The sequence below is a fragment of the Euprymna scolopes genome, chromosome 10 (genome assembly GCF_053919585.1).
Source record: "Euprymna scolopes isolate OS-2025 chromosome 10, ASM5391958v1, whole genome shotgun sequence".
Taxonomy (NCBI): domain Eukaryota; kingdom Metazoa; phylum Mollusca; class Cephalopoda; order Sepiida; family Sepiolidae; genus Euprymna; species Euprymna scolopes.
The window spans coordinates 42,877,844-42,894,182 of NC_136491.1; the positions used below are offsets into that span (position 1 = coordinate 42,877,844).

General features: G+C 36.3%; 1 protein-coding gene across 4 annotated transcripts in view; it reads right to left on the bottom strand.

Moving 5' to 3' along the window:
- The window catches only part of LOC145285946 (large neutral amino acids transporter small subunit 1-like), a 209,609-nt gene that overhangs the window by 33,415 nt on the left and 159,855 nt on the right, over positions 1-16,339 (bottom strand). For all 4 annotated transcript variants that reach the window (XM_080134454.1, XM_080134457.1, XM_080134455.1 and 1 more), the window contains exons 5-6: positions 8,057-8,101; positions 6,722-6,845 (exon numbers count right to left, since the gene is read on the bottom strand). In XM_080134454.1, the coding sequence (XP_079990580.1) occupies positions 6,722-6,845; positions 8,057-8,101 (169 nt within the window). The remainder of the gene's footprint in view (positions 1-6,721; positions 6,846-8,056; positions 8,102-16,339) is intronic.

The window sequence follows — 16,339 nt, forward strand, 5'->3', positions numbered from 1 at the left end:
TTATCTGTGCTTAAACCTAAACATAGATTCCATGAACAAAGCTTTCTTAGAACTGCACGCCCGTGGAACTCCCTTCCGTTTGCCTGCTTTCCAGCTGACTACAATTTGATTGTCTTCAAGTCCAACGTAAACAAGTTCTTGATGAACCGCCCCCCCCCCAAGTAATCCAATTTACAAAATCTCCATTACTCATGGGATTATAGCATAGTAATCATAACTAATGTATGTCCATTAACCCTTATCCTCGAGTGGCCTCCGGGCCTCGATAAGCGGCGCCTCCTTTGTAACAAAAAAAAAAAAAAATAAAAAATAAAAAAAATTGTACATTCACCCCAAACAAGGCACACTGCCACCAAGACATGAGGTGCCACAGCGAAATAGGGGTCACATCCATACGAAATCGTAAGTGGGGGTGCAGTAAGATGTTTGTTCACATTACATTTAAATTTCTGCATGTTGGTACAGGCGTAGAAACTGGGAGCAGGGAGGGCACTCCAAGGGCAAGTAGTTTGAAGAAAACCTTTTAGCACCCGGGAATCTTTACAATGAAAGATTAGGAAAGATTTTGCCGATTGATAGGTCGATCAAAGGTATTTACGTTGAGAGGGCACAAGTGCAGCAAGTTCGTTGGAGCACGTTCCATTGAAGTACTTATAAAACTGTAACATGGCTGGTACTCTTTATTTTAGTAATTCATAAAAATAAAACTGGAAAGAAATAAAATCCGGGCTAGCATTTTTCTCTTTTTTTAATAAAACGTTTTATTACCATTAGTTTCGAAAAGACTTTCGCTGCTACATGTTCATTTTACCAAGCATACATTTCTTCTTCCTCCGACCGCATGCCGGTCACAGCAGGCTCATTCTCGTCCTCACTATTGACATAGCCCTTGAGCCCCTGGAGGGGCATAGGCCATCTACAACTGTTTGTAGATGCTTTTGTAGCGAGGAGTTCTTTTTACAGGGTGAGGGTGCTGGCCCCACGCCCAAACTTCCCAGAAGGTACATACAGCGCCTAACCTTCCCAAATGGTCACCCATCTGGTACTGGCCAGGCTCAACGTTGCTTAACTTCGGTGATCTGGCGAGAACCGGTATGTCAACGTGATTGTGTCGTACATGTCCTCACTATTTACACGTCCATTTTCTTCAATGCTTACTTTGCTTTCCCTCGAGCACGTGATGCATTGGCTTTCTCCATTTTTTCCTTTTTCTTCTCGCGTACACTTCCAAATTTGCATATGCCTTTTTCAGCTACTGTTGCTGCTAATCTCTTTGCAGCCAGCCATCCTTTGCTGCTGCTGATACTTTTCCCACATGCTCATATGCACTGTTACAAAACAAGCACAAGGATGCAATACTGTGGTGATGGGACAGAGGTTGGAGCTTTGTAGACAGTGTGTGTGTGTTTTGATCATGTCTAAGAAGGAGAGACTAATAGATAGTGCACCAGACCAGATGTGGCAAAAATACTCCATTTATGACTGAATAGTAGTTTTGATTGTGTGTGTGTGTGAGAGAGATCTCCTCTCACATCAACCACCCGACAGAATCATCAAGTTGACTCCCGATGCAATCATTTACTTTGAAAAAGTCATTTAAAAAAATCATCATCTTTTTATTATTATTCTTCTTAAAGTCTATAAAATGTATATACTGAATGGCTTTTAGAAATTGACTAACCCATCTCTGGTCAGGTTTTATTTATTCCTTCCTCCCACATCTATCCTTATCACTTACTCTTAAGTTTTCCTCGGCCTACCTCTACCACCTCACCTGTTCTAATCTTACTAACCCCAAGCATTCTCATTCAATTCTTTCATTGTGACCAAACCAACAAAGTTTCCTCCTCTATGAAGTTAAAAATTCATAGAAAAGTCTCTCTCTAACTGAAACCTGGGAACCCCTCTTTCTCCTTGATCTTAAGCACAGCCAATCTGATAAATACAGGCGCTATTGCAAAATGGTAATCTCCAATCTCTGACATTCATCTCGACCTCACTATTACTCAAAATATTTTCATTTTGAATAATGAATTTTAAAAAAGTTCACGATCTTCTGACATCTAATCGAGGTACCAAGTCAAACCTGCAGTTAGTTTGGCTCTCAATCATTTATCTGTGGTGCTGCAACACACATACAAACAATTTTGCTTTATGTGTGTGTGTGTGTGTGTGTGTGTGTGTGTGTATATATATACACACACACTCTAAATGTTAAGATCAGGAAAAAGTTATAGCCTGTTGACTTAGAATTAGTGTTTTATGCCAAATTGATGGTTAAATTTGTGCTAATTTTTGCATTAAATACTAATCCCTAACTGTTCATTGAACAGATAACATAATACATAATACTTAGTTCACTGCACCCTATCATAACAAAGGTTCATACAAAATTCCATTCAGATCAGCTCAGTAGTTTCCGAGAAAACTTCTAGAGTAAATGTGGCATTGTGATGACTAATCCCTTTAATCCCCAACTGTGCAGCAAACATATACTATAATACTTAGTCTACTACATCTTATAATAATAAAGGTTTATACAAAATTTCAGCCAGATAAGCTCAGTACAGGGAGTCCTCAGTTTACGTCAATTCTGACTTCTGCTGTTTCGAGGTTACAAATGCGCCTCATAATAATATAAAAAATAATATCAAGCATTGTTCAGTCTTATGTCATTTAGCGTTGTAAGCAACATAAATAAACATGAACTAGTTTCTGGTGAGCGGCAGAGGAATATGCTGTGTTTTTGTTGTGGGCAAAGAAGACGGTGTAGCTACTAACGCTTCAGTCTCAGTCGTATGCCATCTTGGTTGTTTAGACTGGTTCTCTCTCTCTCGTGTGATTGTTTTTTTTTACTTTTTGCCTTTCATTTTGGCTTGCAAGCATAAAGCAGATTCTTCTGATGGTAGTGCAGCAAAGAAAAGAAAGGCTATCACCATGGAAGTTATATTGGACATTATAAAGTGATCTAAAAATGGTGAAACACCAACGAACATTTGTCGCTCATTTGGCCTTAGTTGTTCATTAAGGATAAAATGCGCATCGTTGAACACGTGAAAAGATCTGCTCCTATGAAAGCGACAGTGATAACCAAGCAGAGTAGTGGTCTAATTACTGAAATGGAAAGATTATTCGTGCTTTGGTTGGAAGATCAAAATCAACGGCGTATTCAGGTGAGCTTCATAGTGACTCAGGAGAAGGCGAAAAGATTGTTTGAAGCGTTGAAAAAAAGGGGAAAAAGAAAGTGAAGAGTTTGCGGCTAGTAGGGGTTGGTTTATGTGATTGAACGTTCGGACCAATCACCATAACCTTAAGGTAAAACTACTAGTGGGTATGAGAAAGCAGCAAATGAATTTCCTAAATCGTTGGCTGAGATAATTAAAGAGGGGATTATTCTGCTCAGCAAGTGTTCTACATAGATCAGCCAGGTTTATTTTGGAAGCGTATGCCTAACTGCACGTTTATTGCCAAGAAGTCGGCACCTGGTCATAAAGCCAGCATTACTTTTCTGCTAGCAACTTCAAACTGAAACCCTTGCTGATGTATCAGGCTCAAATCCAAGGGTGCTCAAGGGCATTTGGAAGAGTCAACTATCAGTCATTTGGAAGTCAAATAAGAAGGCATGGGTGACACTTGTGGTGTTTGAGGACTGGTTTGTCAACCATTTTGTTTCTAGTGTGGAGTGGTATTACATCTCCAAGGGTATCCCCTTTAAGGTGTTGCTAGTGCTTAACAATGCCTCTGGACACCCTGCCCAGCTGGGAGATTTTCATTCTAATGTCAAGGTGGTTTACTTTCCACCTGATACCACGGTCCTTTTACAGCCTATGGACCAAGGAGTGACTGTTTCGTTTTAGGCCTACTACCGCCGAAGGATAATTGCTATGGCATTACAGGCAACTGAAACTACAAAGGATTTGACTGTAGGACTTTTGGAAGTCCTACAACATCCTTGATGCTGTGAAGAACATTGCTGATTCCTGAGAGAAGGTTAACACAACAAACATGAATGGTGTTTAGAAAAAACTGTGTCCTCAATTTGTGAATGATTTCTATGGGTTTGAGGATACAGTTGACCATGTTATTAAGAACATTGTTGCCCTAAGTAAGAAAATTGGGTACTTGTACAGTTTAATCAAGACATTAAAAAATGAAAATATCAAAAAAAGGTTATATTGTATGTATCTGTTTTGAACTGAAGATCTCTGAAAAAAAGAATTCACTTAATTTGATTGAGTAGTTTTTTTGTTTTTTTTACAGCGAAAAAAAAAAAAAAACGTTTTTATAAGAGCACGTTGAAGGCAGACATCTTGGATTTAAAAAAAAAAAAATTTTGTTTGAATTTTATAACCGTCATGGGGAGATAACTCCAGTTAAAGTGCCGACACTCCCTCCCATCTTTATTACTAGCTTTTCTTCCTAAAAATCGAACCTTTTGCTCGGTATCATAACAAATTGTTTTTTTGCTGTAAAACAAAAACTACTTGATGAAATTAAGTGAAATTTTTTTCTGGAAAACTTCATTCCATAACGGATACGTACAATTGAAACTTTTTTTTCGATATTTTCATTTTTTAATGTCTTGATTAAACTGTACAAGTACAGAAAATTGATCTGGATATGGAGATTGATGATGTTGCAGAGCTGCTGGAATCTCATGGAGAGAAGTTATTTGCTGAGGATCTGATACAAATGAAGAAGCAGATCATAGAAGACGAAGAAGCATCCACCCCAGAGCATAAGGCTTTCACAAGGTAGGGCTTGGCAAAAGATTTTGCTGGGATGCAGCGGGCATTAGCAACTTTTGAGTTTCAGGATCCCAACTTGGAAAGGTTCACTAGGGTTTCCACAGGCATCATGGATTTACTGCAGTGTTACAAGATCTTGGATGAGGAGAGAATCCTGTCTGTCCAGTTTAATCTGGAGCAGTATTTTAAGAAAGTAGAGAGATCTGCATTTTCTATCTCAGCTGCTTCTACTACTCTAGCTTCTCTGCCATCTTCTGTAGGTTCTGTCTCACTTCCAGAGAATCCAGACTCACCTGCCCAAGTTTCTCCAGAACCTTCTGCAGCTTCTTCTCCACAATAAATCTCTCTCTCTCTCTCTCTCTCTCTCTCTCTCTCTCTGTCCCTTGCAACATCTCTTCCAGTGTGTAAGCCAACCAAAGGAATAAAAGGTAAGGATTTGTTCTCTTTTTTTTATTAATATTTACTTTAATTCATGTTGTAAAGAATTGTCTTCTCTTTTTTTAAATACTTTTTTGTCATTAACTGTTACATTCAATTATAGTACAGTATTTCACAGTTGGGGAAGCAGGAACCCGGAAAGGAGTTACAAAATCTAGCAGTTCTGGAGAAAATCTATTAAAGTAGAAGGCTTTCTTACATCTAGGGATCTCTATTATAGGGGTGGGACTTTGCTGCTCGTCGGGGGTATTTATGTCAAGGGGGTATATAAGGGCTTGTAGTTCGTCAGAGCATATACCATTAAATTACTTGCAATATAGAATATCCCTCCCCACATTACACTATCAATAGAATAGTAATTTCAAGGTTATGAGGGGTTTATAAAGCATAAAAACAATGTTGTTTTTTATATTTTATTTTTATATTTCAAACAGTCCCCTGCTTTTGATCACAAAATGTAGCAGAAAAAAATGTATATATATACATACCCACACACAAACATAACACATATGCGACATTCCAACTGTTTACAAAGTATGCCTGCTGACTTTGCATTAAATTCTTGTGTTAATTGCCGGTAGTCTTGAGGTAGGATGCTAAAAAGTCAAGGGTGATTTTTGGACTGGGTTTGAATCTCCTGACCAACAGTAATTATCACTTCCTACACTGATGATTGCACAAGCATAAAACACTAGTGTCGGTAGGTATAAGAATAATTGTTAATATTTATTTAAAAAATACTATACTTATCATATATATGTTATGTATATGTGCGTGTGTGGGGAGGGAGCTGATGATGATGATGATGACGACAACGAAGTGTATATATTCTTGTGTCTGTGGTGTCTGTATAATTGTGACATGGCTGTGACCGACCGTCTCTTTGTGTATGCTATTCTTTAGTGTGTATAACAACATATATGCCTATAATGAAAGTTCCACTTTCTCCTTCTGTTTCCTTTGTCTTCCATCTTGTCTCGTTAACCTGGAACAAAAATCCAGACTCCAAAAACACGTTTCTTATTTGTAGAGACAGTCTTTATTCATGGAGTTTTCGCACTCTCTGGAGAGGTTTTCCGCACGCAACCCATTTCTGATTACCTTCGTTTTTTTTCTCTTCTTCATATTTCCTATATATATATTGAATCTCGCTAACTGCTTTGATGAACTGCCTCGACTAAACTCAACCTAACTCTCAACTGACTGACTCTCAACTAAAAAAAAAATCCCCATGTGCATTTCTATTGACATCAGAGTGTGTCAACAAATTGGTCATTTTAATAACATTCATTAATAATTAAAAAGTAATAATAATAGTAATGTGTTAACCTAAAATACACTCACTGATCTGTCTTGCAACAGAAATCCTGATTTTGATTTATGTTATCTGTAACCTTTGCTGACCCCTTTGCACTCCCTGGCACAAATAGCCACATTAACTCTGTGCAGCATTAACCACGCTATTCATGTCACGGACTCCATAACATATGCATATCTATAATAATCCTATGGAGAACAAGGAGAGATGTACTCACCACTGCAACAGCCGCTCCAGATTTGATTTCTGTCGGGGTTACAGTTGAAAAGTAAGCCACATTGGCAAGCAGATAAATAATAATGACCATGATGATGGAGATCCAGATGGCCCGCGGAAGATTTCTGAAAAAAAAAAAAAAAAAAAAAAAAAAAAAAAAAAAAAAAAATGAACAGAATTAAGTAAGCACTTATGTATACAGCATAAGTATGTTGACACACAGATTCTCATTAGATCACTGAAGTTTTTTTTTTTTTTTGAAGTTAAGCAATGTTGAGCCTGGTCAGTACCAGATGAGTGAACATTTGGGAATACCAGGTGCTATAAGATGATGTTGTCGACACCTCCATACAAGAACTGCTAAAACCTAACTTTGCTATCTTCCCTGATGGGGATATACAAATTATTGGAGACAGCTTCTGAATTTAATATTCCCATGAAATTTCCTACTTTGGAAGAAGCTGGTTCACCCTGCCTATGGTGAGTGCTGGTATTATTATGTTGGATTATCAGAGCCACCCAGTGTTGGCCAGGAGCATTAATAAGGAAGTAAATAAGGATTAAAAATAAAAAAAAGAAAAATAACAATTTAAAAAAATTTCTGTTTCAGTAAAGAAAATAAAATTGACCGACTGACTGGTTGACCTAGTTTCAATGTTTATTTTAGAACATTTTTTTTTTTTTTTTTAAAAACTTTTATTCATCCCAAACAAGGCACACACTGCCATTGAGACATAAGGGGCTACTGCAAATTAGGGAACCTAGATCTATGTGGGGTATCTTAAGTGAGGAGTTCTATATGTGTAACAAGATGTTTGTTAACATTACATTTAGATGAGCAGTTTGTAGAAAGAAGCTATCATAGAAGAAAGGCATCTAATTTTGTTATAATAATATTGTTTTAATCTCTATAAAAATATTGTAAATAAACAGCTTCCAAAACGTTTTATTCTTTAATATGAGAATTTGCTACAAATTTTCAAGCTAAAATGACTCTCTGTTTGGCAGTTTCAAGTACTCAAAGATTTGCAAAATAATTCTTTTTCTTTTTTTTTTTTTTAATTATTAATAAACGATTAAAATGGCCAACTGGTTGACAGATAAAACAAAATGCATTCTGGTCGATCTAATGTTGTAATTGAATTGTTTTAACTAGGACTTTAAAAAAATCTTGTTTCATTTTAATTATTTCAATTTTTTTTTTTTTTACTTTAATAATTACCCGATTAAAAATAATGCAAAAAAACAAAATTAAAACAAAAAAAAACATTAATACAATTCTCATAATTGTGAAAAATAAAAACAAAACCAAAGAAATGTTTCTTGAGATATTTACCTATAAGGATCTTTTAACTCTTCAATCACAAAGTTCAGGTAGTTCCTACAACACAAAAAAGAATGGTTAAATATAGTAATAGTAGTAGCAGCAGTTGTGACACCACGTGTCCCCTGCTGACAAGTTGCTGACCCCAAAGGTATGCGCCGTGGATTTCTCTTTCATCTTCACTGCTTATAGCTGTATCATCATAGTTTCTCACACTGATGGCCATCGAGGGGAGCGCATAGGTTCACAACTAAAAAAAAATCAAACAAGTGGAACAACACTTTACATATACAGTGTCACAAAATAATCTGATACATTTGTATGTAAAAAAAAATTTTTTTAAATAAAAATTTTTTTAGTTTTTATTTTTTAAATGTATGTAGAATGCCATTTTATTTTAATTAGGTCAAAATTAACTTATATCTGTATTTATGCATTTTTTAAAAAATTTTAGAATATCCTTATGAACTGGACTGCTGAACATTGACTGTGGAAACTTATTTCAAAAACAACGAATCGGTGACCGCAGTACAAAGAGAATTCTGTCTACACTTTGAACTTAAAAGACAAGAGTCCATGCCAACTGGAAAGGCTTTTATTATGGGTTGCCAACTTTAGAGCTACCGGATCGACATTAAAAAGAAAATCACTTGGCCATCCTAGGATTGCCAGAACTTTGCTAAATGATGCAGGAAATACCTCAATTCAACAGTCTCTGAAACGTTCTGTATGTAAACACACACTCTCTCTAGGTTTTATTCGAAAAGCAGTATGCATAGAATTTTTTGCAAGGATCTGAAATTGCATCCATACAAGATGGTGTTGGTACAAGAACCTCGTTAAAGAGATTATGAAAATCGCAGATTATTGTGTATGAAGAGACAGCAGCAAGTTTAACATGATGATTTCGTGATTTTTAGTGACGAAGCACATTTTCACATGAGTAGAGCAGTCAACAAACAAAATTTTCACATAACATTCATAAACACTCATTGCATAATCTTTATGTAACTGTATGATGCACAATATCAAACTTTCACATATTCGGAACCCATACTTTTTCGAGGATGACAATGATACAATGACAATTATTTCTGAGCGATATTGTGTCATGCTGAGCAATTTTCTAAGAGCCAAACTGAATGAACTCGAATATAGAAATAATATATGGTTTCAACAGGACAGTGTAAAATTGCATACTTCTGGACATGCAATATGAATTTTAAAGGAAATATTCCCAAATCATTTGATCTCTTTGCATGGTGATATTGGTTGGCCCTGAAAGATTGCTGTGATTTTTTCTTGTGGGGATAGTTGAAGTCAAAAGTATTCAGCCACTACCCTCAATCTCTTGAAGAATTAAAATGAGCGAATTGCTGCTTTTCCACTCAAAATGATCCATCTACTTATTGATAGCGTTCATGAATGTGAACGTCTACAATCGTGTGTTTGCAATGGTGGGAAACATTTGGCCAATTTAATATTAAAGACCGAAAAATAAAATGGCATTCTACATACATTTAAAAAAAATAAAAAAACATATTTTCTTTATTTAATTGTCATTTGACGAACAAATGTCAGATAATTTTGGGGCACGCTGTTTATTAGTGTGGGTGTCACCATCAACGCTCTAAATACTAAGGTCCACATATAGTGTGGAACGATAAAATTGTCGCCCTAGAAAAGACAACAAGATTCCATTTCCATTTAATGAAAGACATTTCTATTTTTTGTTGCAGACCATTTACTAGTTGTGCACAAATCCCAAGTGCGATAGGAGCCTTCTATCATGTCTGAAAATGACACAATGTTCAATGAGTGAGATCGGAGATGTGCCACTGTACAACTAATGCTCTTTATCAATCCAAGTTATGACGACAGGACCATTGCCAGCATCCTCAAAATGCATCGCTGAATTGCCTCAAATAACAGGGATGTGTCCAGGGTGATGAAAACAAAGTTTCCAGCCATAGTTATGGTCTTTGCTGCGGTTTCAGGTGAGGGCCACATCATACCACCACACATCTTTGAAGTCGGCTTGAAACTAAACACCAAAGTGTACCTGAATGCGCTGAAGAGTGTGGTGATCCCTTGGTGCAATCAAGTGGCCACTGGCAGACTCTGGGTGTGGCAGCAGGATTTGGTACCAATCCACAAGTCTAAAGACACCCAGGTTGGACTACTCTGTTTGATCATATGTCAAGAACATCACTAACATGACCTCCCAAAACAGTGAAGCCAGCCTAATCGCCGCCATCCACCGAGTATTCGCTGAGCTCGAATTGGCGCTTGTAGAAAAGGCAGGCTCCTCGTTCCGGACCTGTATCAAGACGGTGATTGAGGCTAAAGGCGGCTACATTGGATAGATGTCAGCTCCACTACATGGGCTTCCAATATGGGCCGATTTTCTAATTTTTAGGAGAGCGGTTTCCTTGAAGAGAACATGGAAAGAAAGCTAGTTTAAGGAGAAAAAGAAGAGGTGAAATAAGAAAATAGAGTAAAGAGGATGAGGAGGAAAGGAAGAAGGCTAGGTCTGTGCTAGCTGGCATCCTGTATATTAGAGTTCCTTTGGGGAGGGGGTTTAGGTTTAGGTGTAAGGTTTCGGTCAAAATTATATTACGGTGACCTTTTATTTGTTGAGTTCAAATGGGAAGTATACATTCTGTGATCTTTTTGATGGGAGTGGGGGCGGAGGGGGGATACCATATTTTTAGGGGCTGTGGGAGGTGGGTAAAATAAATGAGAGAAAATAGAGATGCATAAGACTCTAGAATTTTGAATTACTTGGGGGACTTATTATTTAAGTAAGTTGAAGAGGTGGGTATAATTATGAAATGGATAGGTGCACACTGAATGAATAAAGGATATGAGCCATTATTGAAAATCCATGGATTAAGACAAACATAATTTTAAGGCAATAAATTCTTAACTTAAATATATGTGTATATATTTTGATTTACAGAATTTAACTTTAATCATTAAACTATATATATATACATATATATAGAGGGATCATCGCCCCCTATGGGATGAAGTAAAAATAATAAACAGAGAGACCCACTGGAAAGTGAGAAAACTTAAAGAAACAGCTCACATGCTCGGACATAACAACCTACTGAGCAAACCAAGCATAGAGCTGAATGCAATTTGGACACCTCTGATAGAGAGAGAAAACCTTGAATAACAACATAGGTTTAACATTAACAAAAACCAACTAAGAATTGTCCTAGTGACATATGGCCGAGTGGTCCTAGACGTTGTATCAAAGTTTACAGTTACCCAAAGGTGCTGAGTTCAATCCTGAACGAAGGCAGTGAAAAAGTAACATTGAAAAACAGAGAATCAGCAACTATGTCCCAAAGCCTAGCTGGAGTCCGAACACGGTACCCCCGTAATAATAATAAAGGGTTGGGTTCGAGACTCCTAACAAACCGTTCACCTGACGAAGGCCGGAGGGCAAAACAGCCGAAACGTTGTGACAATAACAACCAAGATGAGGAAGTCAGTCCGACAATCTCAATCAATGAAAACAACTCATCTCAAAAATACAGACAATTACTATATATATATATATATATATATATGTCTTGGAAGTTTCTTTAAAACATTTAAAACTCTAAAAAAAGATATGTTTTAATGTCCTTCGTTGGAACATTATTTTGTTAGTAAGTTAATCTCCTGCATTGCTGAATAGTTTTAATTACATGGACAAACAATAGTACCAATGTTCTTAAAGGGATCATCAGTTGTTTACCATAAAACACTGTTTCGGAGGATATATGTATATACACACACAGAGATTTTCTTCTTTCTCTTTCTATCTCTTCTTTCTTTATAACTAGCATGGGGTACCCGGCGTTGCCCGAGTGTTTGGAGGTGTGTGTGGGGGGGGGGGGTAAAAAAAAAAAAGAAAAAAAAAAGTAAGTATGAGAATCGAACCCAAACCATTGAGGTAAAGTTGTGAAAAAAAAAAAAAAAAAAAAAAAAACGTGTGACGTTAACCATTGCCCCACCGCGAGATGCTTATGGAAACACGTTTGAATTTATTTAATTACTTGGATTTAGCAGGTGCTCGTTTTAATGAGTTAATGAGGTCAAGTTTGACTGTGGGGATTTCATTTACTGCTGAACGCTTCCCCCAAGATGTTATAGGAAAAAGACTAACCCACATGCGGCGAGCGACAAATATTGAATATTTATCTTCCCGAAATCGAGCAAATTAAATAGACAGGCGAGCTTCATTGTTAACTGTGAGATATTACGATTTATATGTGATATAAAAAGTTTTAAAAAATTGTGAACCGACCGACCGCTTCTCTGAAAGAAGCCTTTTGTAGACACACAGAAAAAAGTAATATTTACACGTGTCCCCAAAATATCATATCCTTATCACTTTTCATTTTAACTTTCACCATCCGACAAAACTGACAAGGAATTCCTCTATCTGTAGAAACAACTGTAAAATTGTAAAATAAAATACATATTCAGCTCTACTAATGCATTGAGCACTTTTTACCCAACTCTTTACCACTTATACCTCTAAGTATATAAATACACACACATACATACACACACATATATACATATATGTGTGTGTATGTGTGTAATCATATACATAGATGTGAATGTGTATACACACAAAAACACACACACACACACGTACATTACAGAACATATGGTATCTATGAAGTGCTCAAATGTTTGTTAGGTGAAATCAAGCAGTGTATGAATTGATATTTATTTAACATGACTCAACGTTTGTGGGGTCAAGGTATTTTTGTTTTTTTGTTTCTTTTAGATTTATCGAGAGAGAGAGAGAGAGAGAGAGAGAAAGAAAGAAAGAAAGAGGAAGGATGACCCCCCCCCCCCTTTTCCCTCTAGAAAAAACATAAGATGACAAGGCCGTGGGGCAAAAAGCAAGGAAAGGAAGTCAACCTTTGAAATCCTGATCTTCAACATTTTAATTAGGCTTCTTGCATATACTGGTAAGAAACTGCCCTTCCCCATTCACCAAGCTGACCCCAATAATGTTATTCCAATTTACACTAACTTCAGGCAAGTTGAAACAAACTTAATCTAAGGTGATACCACCAAGTTTTGAATGATGTAGTAAGTCCACCAGGCTTTCTTTGGTTGTCTATAGTACATAATAACATGAACCACAATGTTTTATTTTTTTAATGGAAATCATACCAGACAAGGCATGAAACCGCTTGTTGTCAGGAGCTAATAAGAACAAAAGATGATCACTGCAAAGACAGGAGATGCCTAACGATACCCTCTCAGCTAGAGTGCTATTATCCATGGCAATCGGTTCCTTTGTATTTGTTGAAATAAAGGAGTTTCATCTTAGTAGCATAAAATGTTACTATCTATTTATTAGTGTTGAGACTATTAATCGGGAATTGAAAAAAAAATCGAAAAATTTGGAGATACCGGAATCGGTATTGTAAAAATTAGTGCCTATTTTCCGATGCCAAATCAATTCTTTTCATTGTCTTTTTTTATTTGATTTTGTCAAAATCTTCCATTGCTGGTAATAATGATAAAATAATAAATATTTATTGATTTTAAATTACCAGTAAAGCTAAAATCGATAGATCATCCTCCACAAGTGTAATTTTTACGTCTTCGAAAATATCTGCATATTTAACGTGTTTTTTTTACAGAAAATCGGGGAAAATAACAACTCTATAGTTAAATATTTAGAAATTTATAAAGAATCAGAATCGGTAATTGTATCGGAATTGGGGAAAATATTGGAATCGTCCCATCACTACTATTCATGTCTCGCTACGACTACAGACTGGATGTAATTTTCTAGTTTCATACATTGCTTTGGATATGTGCTAATCCATTTTTCTCACGTCTTATATAACACGGGATGTCCTGGGCACAATTTCATCAGAGAGGTTGTTTATGAATATCAAGAAAAATAAACATTCAAGGATCACTTCCTGGAGCACATCCACATTAACGTCATGCTATTATATTAACCATATACAATTTAATTTTCATGAAACGAGCTTCAGGTCAGATCTTTTCAAATGCTTTGGATATATCAAGGGCTACCGCCCCAGCTTCCTCTGCCTTGTCCAGTGCATGGTATATGTGGTCAGAGATGATCATTAGGATATTCGTAGAAAGGCTTACCTAAATCCACACTGTCCGTCAAAAAAGAGAAAAGTTGTTAGTAGATAGTAACAGATATTTTGATTTGTTTTTATACAACATGTAAATATGATGAGTATTTTGATTTGGAGAAAAAAGGAGAAAAGAATTGTTGAAAGTCATAGATTTTTTTAACTTTATTATAATTTGAGATTTTTTCCAAATTCTTTTCAGGTAAAGGACTAAGTCTGAGGTGGTTGTGTGACTTGCTATCTGCTTGAAATGTTTTTATATATGCCGCTTCAGTTCACATGTTAAGGGAAAAGAACAAAGATATATAACAAAAGAAAAGGAAGTAGGTTATCGAGTAACAAAAGAAATAGGAAATAGGATTTGTCACTAGACAATAGATAGGAAGATAGACAAAACAAACTTGACATGGAATTGTTCGTAAGAAAAAAGATTGAACAATGGACCTAGGATATATTTAGATTAGGTTTGTGGGTATTTTAGGATTGACAATAAGTTTTATGATGCTAATGATTAGCAAGGGTTTTTACAACGATTAACGACAGTAATGAGTTAGACACTTCATGACAGTACAATTGATGGTTGGCAGTTCAGTTGGACTTTGATGTCAGTTGAAGTTTGGATGCAGTTGAAGACAGATTGTGGCTTGGGCCAGATCAGGAGAGCTTTGGGAGACTGAGATAAATTGATCCACAACTGACAAAAATATCCTCAACAGTAGATATAGATGTGGGCCTTAGTATGTAGAGAATCGATGATGATGACACACAAACCTCGAGTCCAACTGATATATATGTAAAGCATGTGTTTTCTTTTTTATTTCTTTTTATTTTTTTATTTTTGTACTTGTGAGTCCTTGTGCTCCTCTCAACAGCTGCCAGTGTGAGAAACAACGGCACTTTTAAGATAAGATGAATGAAAAATCTGCGGCATGCAAGTTTGAGGTCGGCAGCGCTGATGGGTGGGGTAACATGTGGTGTCACAGTTGTCTGACTTGCTATTTGTTTAAAATAATTTTATTTGTCATTTCGTTCCCAGGATTAGTGTCATCCGAAATATTCAAATACAGCATCAAGCTGTTTATTAGATTAAAAAAGAAAGCAGTCCTGAAAACTCGATTTTTTTGTTGAAATAAAAAGGAAACAAGATAAGATGTCATTGTGAATACTACGTGAGATGTTCATTAATGTATTCTGAAAAGTGATCAAATATATTATGAATAGCCAGAGAGCATTGCTGCAATACGACCATTCTGTTATTCCGCTATTCCTCGAATACAGTGAGATGTTCATTAATGTATTCTGAAAAGTGATCAAATATATTATGAATAGCCAGAGAGCATTGCTGCAATACGACCATTCTGTTATTCCGCTATTCCTCGAATACAGTGAGATGTTCATTAATGTATTCTGAAAAGTGATCAAATATATTATGAATAGCCAGAGAGCATTGCTGCAATACGACCATTCTGTTATTCCGCTATTCCTCGAATACAGTCAGGGCACCAGCCAAAATGGAGTGTTTGTTATTTATTTAAAAAATCTAGTGTAGTACAGGGTGGAATGATAAAATTGTCTACACCTGAATGTGCTGAAGAGTGTGGTGATCCCTGCTGCAATCACGTGGACGCTGGCAGACCCTGAGTGTGTTTTACTGCAGCAGCCCACTTGAAAGTATCTTCAATTCAATTAAATAACTTTAAACTATCTATTATTTCCCTTGTTTAAGTTACATTTCAAAATTAATAATGGCAGATCAATGGATCATGAAAGTACATGTTTTATGTAATAATATGTCACTAATTGTGACATGACAGTCAAGAAGATAACACTGGTTTTAGGTGAAACTTAATTTTTTTCTTTTATATTATTGTGAACAAGCATGAATTTTTAAAAGATTTCTAATGACCCACTCTTAACTGTGCATTCATTCTTTTTACAGACAGTTATCCTCATCTTTATAGTTGTTGTTTCACCACGTTTCGACCAACTCATCTTCTGGTTTTTTGTCAGGTGATTAACTGCGACAGGATAGGAATGCTGAGTCCTGTGACTTATCCCCAGTGTCTTCCGTAGTGTTGTTGTTGTTTAGCCCAACTAATCTTCTGGTCGGCTTTGGGTAGAATTGAAACCGTCACCTTCAGGCAATGCTCAC